Genomic DNA, 10,521 nt, shown 5'->3' on the forward strand with positions numbered 1-10,521 from the left:
TGTGTTTTCAGCTAATAGTTGAAATTAACAGTCATTTGGCATTATTTCGTGATCTGCTTATACATGTGGGCCAAACAAAAGACTGCCCAGAGTTGCGGGAAAAAATACGTAAGTTACGTCGCACTTGTGTGGAGGCTTTCAAGCACACGGAACAAATTTTAATGCCACAAGTCAAAAGGTATCTAATAACATTTATTTCTAATATATATATATATATGTATTAATATAATCTTATGTATATATAAAAGCGCTTAAAACTTTCTTTGGTTGAGAAACATTTGCTTTATACATTAATTAAATATATTTTGCATCAATTTTATTGCATTTGTTTATCAGAGATTTCATTGGTATAATTCATTATCATTTATATTTAATCCTCAAAGGCATCAATAAATAAATGACAATAACGAATAACTTAAAAAAAAAAAAAAATGCTTAATTTTGAAATAAATTGAAATTAGATTTCACATAAATACAAAAATTTTATTTTAATCCATTTAAACAAAATTGTGGTTTCTCTGTTAAATGCTTTCCTACGCCTACCACATGTTCGCAATGAAAACTAATCCTAATAAAGCCATTTTAAGCTCTTAAATGCTAAGCAGAAAAATCATTTAAATTTGATACAATTCTTCGAAGCATTTATTTAAGTTATTAAATGTGATCCATAAAAACATCGCTTTGAAAGGCCAACAGCGGAGGCAATTCGCAAACACTTTAAATCCTATTCAAGCATACTTAACTTAACTTAAATTTTAAAGTTAATGAAATATTAAGAATATTTTTAATAGCATTTATGATTTTTAAATTAATTAAATTATTTAAAGTGCCACAGAAAAACGCAACATAGCGTCACTTTGTTCCGCTTATGTGCAAATAGAGAAAATGGGGTAAACAGAGAAAAAACATACGCATTTAATTTTGCTAATTACAAAAAAAAAAATCATAACCGCTAAGGAAAATAAAAATATGTGAGAACTCTCCGACAAGCTATTTGTGTGAAAAAAAACCGACACTACATACGTAGTCAAAGAATAAAGCGAAATATTTTGTAAGCATTAGGATGATACGAGATACGATAATGAATGAATGTATCTGCTTAAAGGCCTGCAAAACACAGCTCCTGAACGATGCTTTGCAAACTCCTTGGAGATTAAGTCACTTCTGTAACAACAGACGATGCGAGAATGGCTTAACATGAACACCTGCGCCGTGGCTTGACAGCGTGATGTCCGCACATACAACGACTTGCTTTAGCGTGAACCGGCGCTTCACAGTTAGTGAGGCAATCCATATAGGCTAGTAATCCCACTACATCTGCACTACCAGATCGATTTAAGGTGTACGGTCAACAAGAGCACTCTATGGAGCGTTTGATAATCTACATATATCTTATTATTTACAACTCCCGAGCTTTTGGTTTTCTCTGGACACTCTGATGTCCACTTTACTTCCCGTTGGGACTCATACGCTGCTCACAATTTATTTGACTTTCGCAGCGCTATGATTTCTGCTTAGGCATCCTTCTAAACTTGCCAGAGGTTCTTCTATTTTACATCAATGTTTTGATTAGAGTATCGGCTGTTCGTTTACTACGTTCGAGCTTAAAGCTACGTCCCGCGGGACTTTGAAGTCACAACTAAGGCGGCGGGCTTTAAAAGAGAGATTGCGCCGCATTTTCCTTAGTGATTTCATTTAATTTTTATTTTATAGCTTTGTATATTTATTTATTTATTTGATTTATTTATTCGTTTATTATGTTGTTGCATTATATTATATTTTGTGATCGTGTTTGTTTTATTTGTTCGTGACACTTTCAATCAAGCTCATCAGAATATAAGCTCCCTATTGGTGTGAAGAAGAAGGAGCATCCACCAAAATAAATAGTAAAAATAAGAACACGACAAGAAACAAAAAACGATTCTAAATATTGATGACCCGCATTAAATATCTTCAAACAGTTTCAAGAAATTTGAAGCAAAGAGAAGTTTGTTTGATTGTACAAAAGTATGTGTTACTAATACTTCAATAGATACGTTCTTTTTGAGCAAATATTGACGAGAAATAAGAAATTTGCTGCTCCCGATGAAAAACGCTTTTAGAAATTAATAACGACTTTAGTAAAATTATATTTCTATCGGTTTAGAATTTAATGAAACAAAAGTAAGAAAACCTCAGCTCCACCTGCTAGAAGAGGAACATTGTTCATTAGTTTGCTAGTAGTAGGTATTGCATTTCTGCAGGTTTATCTAATGAGAAACATGGAGAAATCGCATAAAATTTCATTGTGGAAAAGTAGAAATGTTATAGTGGGCCATGGTCCTTACACTAATGTAATGCTAAAAAGCGTTGTATAAGAAGTTGTCGAAAAAGTAATTCGATCCGTCTTGGGCCACAACACGTCGGTGCACCATATTGCAAGATTAACTAGACAGACGGACAGACAGACTGATATAAAAGTTATTCTGAATCCATCGATCTAATGAAAGATGGTTCTTCTGATTGTCATATACGCCCGGACATCATACGCCGATGTCCCATAAGTGATGTACGCGGCAAGAAATCTCTTCATTTCAGGAAATATTAAGTTCATCCCATTGCATGCGGATTTTTTAAGTCGTCAGCAGATTATTGCTTATTAGAAACCTATAATAGATATATGTTTCTAAGGTCTTAAGCAAAATGAAGCGTGATTGCTTTCTTAAGCGGGAGAATTAAAGTGAATGCATCGAGAACGAACATGAAAAAATGACACGATTGACTCAATCATGCTTCTTTGCGTTTAAGTTCTAATGCAGCTGCTCAAGGGAGTAGAACTTGTAGGTATTTGATGTTTGCTCCCACCAACTATAAGAAGTATGAACGTGTTTCTTGTTATCGCTTCTTCTCTTTATCTTCCCTTCGACTTTGCCTTCATTTTGATATTCCAAAGGAATAGACATAAAAAAAATACCTGAATAGAACTTTTGACGCAAAACTTTGCTTCGTTAAGTCAATCGCACTACAAACAAAACAAAAGAATGCCTTGTAACTTGTGTCACACTCTGCGATTTGCCTCCTCATACAACCATTAATTTCGTGAGCATTTTTTTATTTATTTTTTTTAATTTCTATTATAATAGACAACAGAACTAAAGTGACTGGAATATAGGTTAGCTAAAAATGGGAAACAGTTTTATAAACTTATTTTATTATTTATATTACGGCAAGATTCTTCCTGCAGCCTAATATGCAAAAATATGTAAAATCCGTACAAGGTTAGAAAAGTGAAACATGATTTCAATGCGTGCAAAAAAATACATAATTATCGCAACATTCGCTGCAGCACTTTGAATATCGACACCATAACCTTTCTGCCTTTAATTGCATATTAAAAATAAACGGTATTTAGTATGTGATTAGCTTATATAAAAATTATGTGCAAGATTTGTAAATGATAGAAAATTTTCAGTAAGTAATCAAAATCGTTGATAATTATAAAAACAATTAATAGAAGCTATTAAAAAAAAAAAAAATTTTTTTTTTAAATTATAGAAAGCCAAGGTTTATATATTGATTTTCTCCATTCCTTCCATGCAAAGGTTTTATGGGCTTGGTTATACAATATGAGGGCGCTTTCGAAACTTGATCGCTGATTACCAGCAAAGAATACGTGCCAAGCTTCCCACATCAATTTCTCATTACAACGCGGAGAGTGATTCCATTGATTATGGCCATCGCTTAATAAATGTGAAGCGAAAACAAGAGAAATTGACCTTTTAATGTAGAGGAATTTGCTGCAAATAAGAGACGTGAATGAGTAAATCCCGTTATAGCTACAAATGCTGTTTCTCCATTTCAACGAAATAACATTTAAATCTGCTTTTGATTTTTTGAAATTTTTAAATTACTTACATCTAAAGATTTACAGCTTTTCCTAAATTCTTTAGTCAATAAATTTCTTAAATTGAAAAATTTCTGAAAATTGAATTTCAATGGCTTCATAACATTAAAAAAACGTGGATTAATGAAAGACAAGTAAGAAAGTTTTATTCGGCGGTGGCCGAATCTCGTATACCCATCAATATACTTTTCGCATTCTACTCTCCAAGTTCTCCTATTTGATACCCACACGGCTGGTAGCATTAAAAAAGAAGTAATCGCGTTATCTACCGTAAAATGAACCCATATTTAGGCATATAATTTATCTTCATTTGAGGAGTGTGCAAATAGTTTGTCTCGCTTGCCTTATGAAAAATAAGCAGTAAACCTCAAAATAGTGAAAAAAATTAAATTTAGTTACTCGTAACTTTTTGTTTGGAAATGGCCGATCGGTTCCATTTTTGGACGTAGAGATTAAATTATGCAAAGTTTAAGCTTTCTAGCTTCTATAATTTTCGAGTAACGAGATAAAATCCAAAAATATTTGTGGGTGATGATGTCATATATAATGCAAAAAGACCCGGATAGGAAGAGGTATAGTTAAGTTTTTCATACCTTCTTACCATCTCGAATATGGATGTATTACCCATCACAAGGATGTTACAAGCTTCGCTCGTTCGCTACCAACTCATAAAAGTATAATCTAATCGCGAAAAAGCAACAACACCAACTCGAATTTAGAAATATTTTCGCTAATCGATACACGAAACTTGCTTGATGTGAGACTAATGGAAAATGTGCGAAGGTAACATTAACAAGTACTCAGCATTATTTTCGAAGGCATTCCCTCTGAAGATATGATTATATCCTGAAAGTACTCTTCTTTGTACAACTACATAACTGGTGCTCATCTTCGTTGGCATGACAAAGTTTATCGACTGCCTCTAGACTAGTTGAACGCAAACTTTCTTAGTATGAAAACATTGCAAAACTCTTGACTCCTGGGCAAAAACTTTATTAATCAATTTTGCTGAAATTCGATGAATGTACCCGAGTGTTACTCAAGTAAAGGAAAGCTAACTACAATTGCTCTATGCAAAGCTCTTTCTATTACCGCTAACCTATGAAAATACATCATGTCTTCAAAACATCAAAGTTCATCATTTCGGTTTCCTTTTTCCATTAAAAGACATCTTCAAATCATTTACTTAGAGACGTAAGAAGCATTTCGTAATTTTGATGTTCCTTTAAATTATTAATAACCAACAAATGCATTTCATTTATAACCTTTTAATAATTTACAATGTTTTTTATTTTCATTTTCTTTTTTCCTTTTTCGTTTTTCTTCCAACTATTTATTTACGATTGCTTTCAATGGCATCAATATATATTATTATTGCTATTACAGTGCCACTGCCGATGGCGTCCTAACAGACAATCCGCATCTGGTTTTATTATTTTATATGGCGCAGTTGTTTTTGCGCGAATTAGTGAAAAGCTATCGCCTTATACAAGTGGTGCCAATGGACATGTCAGGCTATTATGGTAAGTTTCATTTTTAATGACTTCTTCTTTTCTCCCCCATTCTTTAAAAATAGCAAAACAAAAAAAAACAAAAAAAACGAAGAGAAAAAGTAAACACCAACAGGATTATCTAACTAGAAATGACCGTGTGACTGAGATATTATACTTGGATCGATACTTGTACGGTTGAATGAATGCTTAGAGGGCATTTATATGATAGAGTTATTAACTAAAAGACGAAAATGAAATATAAATAATGCAAGAATAAGTTTAAGCATAACATTGAAGTAAGCTAAGGATGAAATTACGAGTAAAAACAATTATAGCTCTTGGCAGCAAATGCTCAGTGTCATCACATTTTACACACAAGACAACTGTTATTCTTGAGAAGTATTTAAAAACCAGACACTAATAACGGCACTGTCTACGAAGGTCGTCCGTCATATTGTGTGGCTTTTGTTGGGGTAATAAATAGAATTTTACAAGTCGTGCGCACATATAATCGATGACAATTGAAATTGTTATCTCCCTTGAGGATATAACACAAGCGTATATAATGTTATGGTCCAAAAAAGGCAAAGAAAGAAGATCAGTGAATAACAGTGAGTGAGAAGTAAACCTGTACATCTGTTCTTTTTATACCCATCGCACGCATCGCAGAATGAAAATATCCTAAGTTTGTCCTTTGACTTCTAACGATAAGAAATAAAGAATTAGCTAAAGGAATTTGTCGCCTTTCTTGGGGAAACAGGAATTGATTTAGCGTTCTCGACATCGAGTAAACTCGTTCCGAATTTGAATACGTTACGTGAAAGCTATTTCACGATCGAAAGATTTTTCATTGGATAGTAAGACAACAGTGTACTTTATCGATAGCTGCAAGCTCTCTGATCTCTACCCGTAACAGCGAGCATCATAAATCCTTTCCACAACTTCATCTACGTAATAAAGCTTTAAAAATCAGAGCTTGATTTGCTGACGATCAAGCACAGAAAAGTTAGAAAACTTCTTCTTATTAATATATTTACAAAGTATATCAAATACTACTCTACCGTGTTATGTATATATATAAGGATTTTGCAAAATTTCAGGCAAAGAATGACGACAATCAGTGAAAACAGGCTTTCCCTTTACCGAGCTAATTGCATGGTTGGAGCATCGAAGCAAGCTATATTCTCTATAAGGCGAACATAACTTTCCTAGATGCTCCGTTAATGCATATAAATTAGAAACCTACTCATTTATTGAGTCGATAATTATAGCAAAGATAGCAATCAAGATTATTTGTTCGAAGCCAAGTGGGGCACGTAGCAACTTTTGAAATAAATCATGTGCAATACGAGTAGGAAGCAATTTGTTGCAGCAAACACCTAACCTTCACTTATTGTTTTAAGGAAAAAACAAAAAAAAAAGGAAAGGAAATTTATATAAATTTTCTCCTCGTAATGCAGTTGAATCGCTTTCTTATTCTTGGTTTTTTCTCGTTTTTTTTTTTTTCTTTTTTTTTTTAAATTGCTTTCCTATATAATATATTACTGCTGTGTGTGTCGGTGTGCGTTTGTTCATGTGCAGAAAATCGTGCTGGTCCTTCCAATCTTGGCAATGTCATAAGTCAAATTCTGTTGTGTAAACAAATAACACCGGATTTTAATCAGGAGGAATTATGCAGTATTACAAAAGATTCACAGGACATGGCTGTGCTGCTGTCGGAAATGCAAGAGTTCATGCCGCAACATGAAACATATCTTGGTAAGTTTAGTCTTCTTTTCCCCCATCACTCCTTTTATTTATTTACGTATTGTTAGTTTCCTCCTCCTCCTCCTCCTCCTCTCATCCATTTTTATTTATTTCTATATTACGTTTCTCTCTAGGTTTTTAATTATATTTTGCATGAGATGAGCCTGAATCTCTATGTAAATGTAAATGATTGTTTGGTTGGTTGTTTTCTGTTTTTGTTTTTTAAAACATTATCTATCTGTCTATAAGAAATTAAATGAATTTTCCAATTCCTCTTCTTCTTCTTCTTCTTCTTATTGTTGCCATTGTTATGTTGTTATTTACGAATCAGGAAATATATTTATTGCATTTTATTTAGCAAATGACTGATGCGATACTGAATCTTCGTTATTTGCTTATTTGTTTATTTTGACTTTGATGGAAATATAAGACAAGTTAAGTGGAAAATGCCAAAGGAAAAAAAAAAGCTTTTCAATTTGCCTTAATAAGATATTCAAATTAATTAAGATTAAAAAATAATACGCACACTTCACTGAACTGAGTTCGAAACGTTGCATTGGTCTCAACAATTCTTTTGCAGTAAACTTCATGCTCTTCGGTAATGAAATCCTTCGCGAATATTCCTTAATTATTTACTATTACGGTACTGGATTAACTGATTTTATTTTCTACTTATCAACGCATCAACTGAGATATATCAACATGCATTACAAGCGTATAAATGTTTTCCGGAAAGTACTTCTTACATATTAAAAATGTTACAAATCATTGTAACAGAGCCTTTTTTATACCCTACATCACCCATTAAGTAACGTGTATTAAGTTTGTGAGGATGAGTACAACATCAGGAAGGACCCAAGATAGAGCCGCCTGGTGTTATACAAACCTTTTCTGTTCGTCTTTCTATGTGAGGTGTGCCCATGAGAGTCTTTGTTTGCAACCTTAAGATCGCAATTTTTGAGATACTTTGAGAATTTTTGGTACACCGACAGGTTTTGGTCCAAGGAGAGAACGTTATAGAAAATAGTTCAAAAAGAGCCATTTTTTCGGTCATCTCCCTTATAGAGCCGTTTTTAAAGAAACATAAGGCTTTATGTATGACTGTACTAAACGAAATGGTGTGGGGTCGGCTGTCGCCGAATTGAAAAATATTAAATAAACCGGAACCATTCTCTCCAGCTGTCTTTAATTGAAGAGCCGTTGCAGCAGGCAGTGTAACTCGTGCAAAGTTGAATCTACATAAAAAGATAAAACTTTTGAAGGCGCATACCTATGTCTTGTGAACGACGTAGGGGATTTCAGTAATATTGCTTTTTGCCTAAAAAGCGAATACTTTTGAGTGAAAACATTCCATTTTCGGTCAAACAAAAAGCCAATCTTTCATTAATAACTCATGTTGAAATTAACTTAGCGAAAATTCGCCGTAGAATGCTATGCAAAATAATGAAGTTGTTGGGGTTGTGCTGCGAAAAAATTGTTTCCATATTTTGGATTCATAACGCATACAATATAAAATTGTATACAGAATAGCATATCAGATAAATGGCCTCTCATGGCTTTGCTATTACATACGTCCTCTTTTGATGAAATGTTCCATGACCGCTTCATAGAAATATGGCCTACTTTCGTTGCGAAAATAATTGAATTGCTCATCGCATTGTATGGCATGTCATCCACATCCATATTTAGCAATTAAGATACAAAAAAGTTGAGTATTGTGTCGCAATAGCGAGCGCCATTAACTGCTGTTGCCTGACCTGTCAGCATTTTCGAAAAGAAATAGTTCGCGATGATGACTCTCTTCTCTACAATCACTCGTGGATGCTATGAACGGAATATTTCTCAATTTTGTCGATTAATACGGCCATCAAGATAAAAACGAGTGCAAGATTCAAGACTTGTGTGAATTTTAAGACCCCCTGTACTATACCAAATTGTTTCGTATTTGAGACTAAAATTATAAAACCATATACTATTTTGATCAGAAAATGATATATTTATTCTTCGAAATCTCTCAATTTATTCAACTTCATAACACTTAAGTGACATTCTTTGTTAGGAATTTGGCGAAAGGAATTCAGAAAGCAAACCATCGAAATTCGATCGATAGATATGTTGTTCCCGCATGGTATGCATTGATACATATCTCATCGCAAATCAGGCGAACAACTTTTTCCATCACTTCCCATAAAACGCCTTATAGAAGTGCCGATTTAATGGTGACCCGTGGGCCGCTGTAAGACTTTTACTTGTTAAATTATGTTTTATTATTTAAAAGCATTCATTGGTGTTTAATGGTTATAGCCAACATAGCTGGAGGCACAAGAATATATCAAATTTGCACGAATGTATGCAACACCCAGAAGGACATGAGAGGGATGTATCGCTGCAGAAACCGATTCTGCTTTTCTGTCCGTCTGTTCGTCTGTGTGTTTTCTTGTGGTGAAAGCGCAGTTCTTCTGACACTTTGATGACATTTGGTATATCGACGTGGCCCAAGCACAAATTGAAAACGATCCCGTCGTTATATGAATTTCTACGTTAACTGAAGTGGTGCAGGGTACTTAATGGTGAGCCGCTTGCCACTATAGTGTGTTCGCTTGTTTCTTAATAGTCAATTATCAGAGGATTAGTTTTGTTTCAAGTTCTGCTGTGTCCTTCATTCTATTCGCTCATCTCTTAGACAACAACCTGCTGTTAATTAACATTAATGATTTCAGTGCTTTTGCTTTTTTAAAGTTTTCGAGTTCTTGTTTTGCAGTGCAAATCGCTAATCATTTTGCAGTAATAAAATTTCTTTTCAATTCTTATATTTTATCATTCTGTTAGAACGTCACACTGCTTTGGACACTAGCGGACCTTGGGCAAATAAAGGACGTAACAACTACATCTGTAAGAATATGAGTCTGCTGTGCTGTGTCTCTCGACCAAATTATCTCTGAAAGTAAATTTTAATTAAATTTTTTTAATAGAATTTAAATTTTAGAAAATTCCTAAAACTTTCAATCAAAGAAAATCAAAATAAATTTAAACTAAAAACAAAAAAAAGCACCAAAGGAACAGAAGAAAAAAAAAGCTCAATAAAATCATTTAAGAAATGCATCAAAGGAAAACAAATCAAGAACAATGTTAACAACACATCAATTATTAATTCATAAGCGTAGAATTTAATATATGTAGGTTATGGTTATTATATTTGAAAGAAACTAAATATAAATAAATAAGAGGAAAAAATATAGTAAATAAATACCTGACCAAGGTCCAATATTAGAGAGAAATTATTTACATATAAATATTCGTATTTTAGAATCGATAAATATTTTAAGAAATGCAATAAATTTATTTAAAAATGTTTATGATATGATGTATTCCATTTGAAATCTGATGAAAATGTTATCT

The 10,521-nt window shown here is 33.2% G+C and overlaps 1 protein-coding gene across 1 annotated transcript in view; it reads left to right on the top strand.

The window, feature by feature from the left end:
• LOC119633444 overlaps positions 1-10,120 on the top strand; it is a 49,790-nt gene extending 39,670 nt beyond the window's left edge. The window contains exons 2-5 of the mRNA XM_038026998.1: positions 12-178; positions 5,270-5,406; positions 6,958-7,134; positions 9,952-10,120. Coding sequence (XP_037882926.1) covers positions 12-178; positions 5,270-5,406; positions 6,958-7,134; positions 9,952-10,064 — 594 coding nt within the window. The 3' untranslated portion in view covers positions 10,065-10,120. The remainder of the gene's footprint in view (positions 1-11; positions 179-5,269; positions 5,407-6,957; positions 7,135-9,951) is intronic.
• Positions 10,121-10,521: the final 401 nt, after the last annotated feature.

The sequence above is a fragment of the Glossina fuscipes genome, unplaced genomic scaffold (genome assembly GCF_014805625.2).
Source record: "Glossina fuscipes isolate IAEA_lab_2018 unplaced genomic scaffold, Yale_Gfus_2 2, whole genome shotgun sequence".
Lineage (NCBI taxonomy): Eukaryota > Metazoa > Arthropoda > Insecta > Diptera > Glossinidae > Glossina > Glossina fuscipes.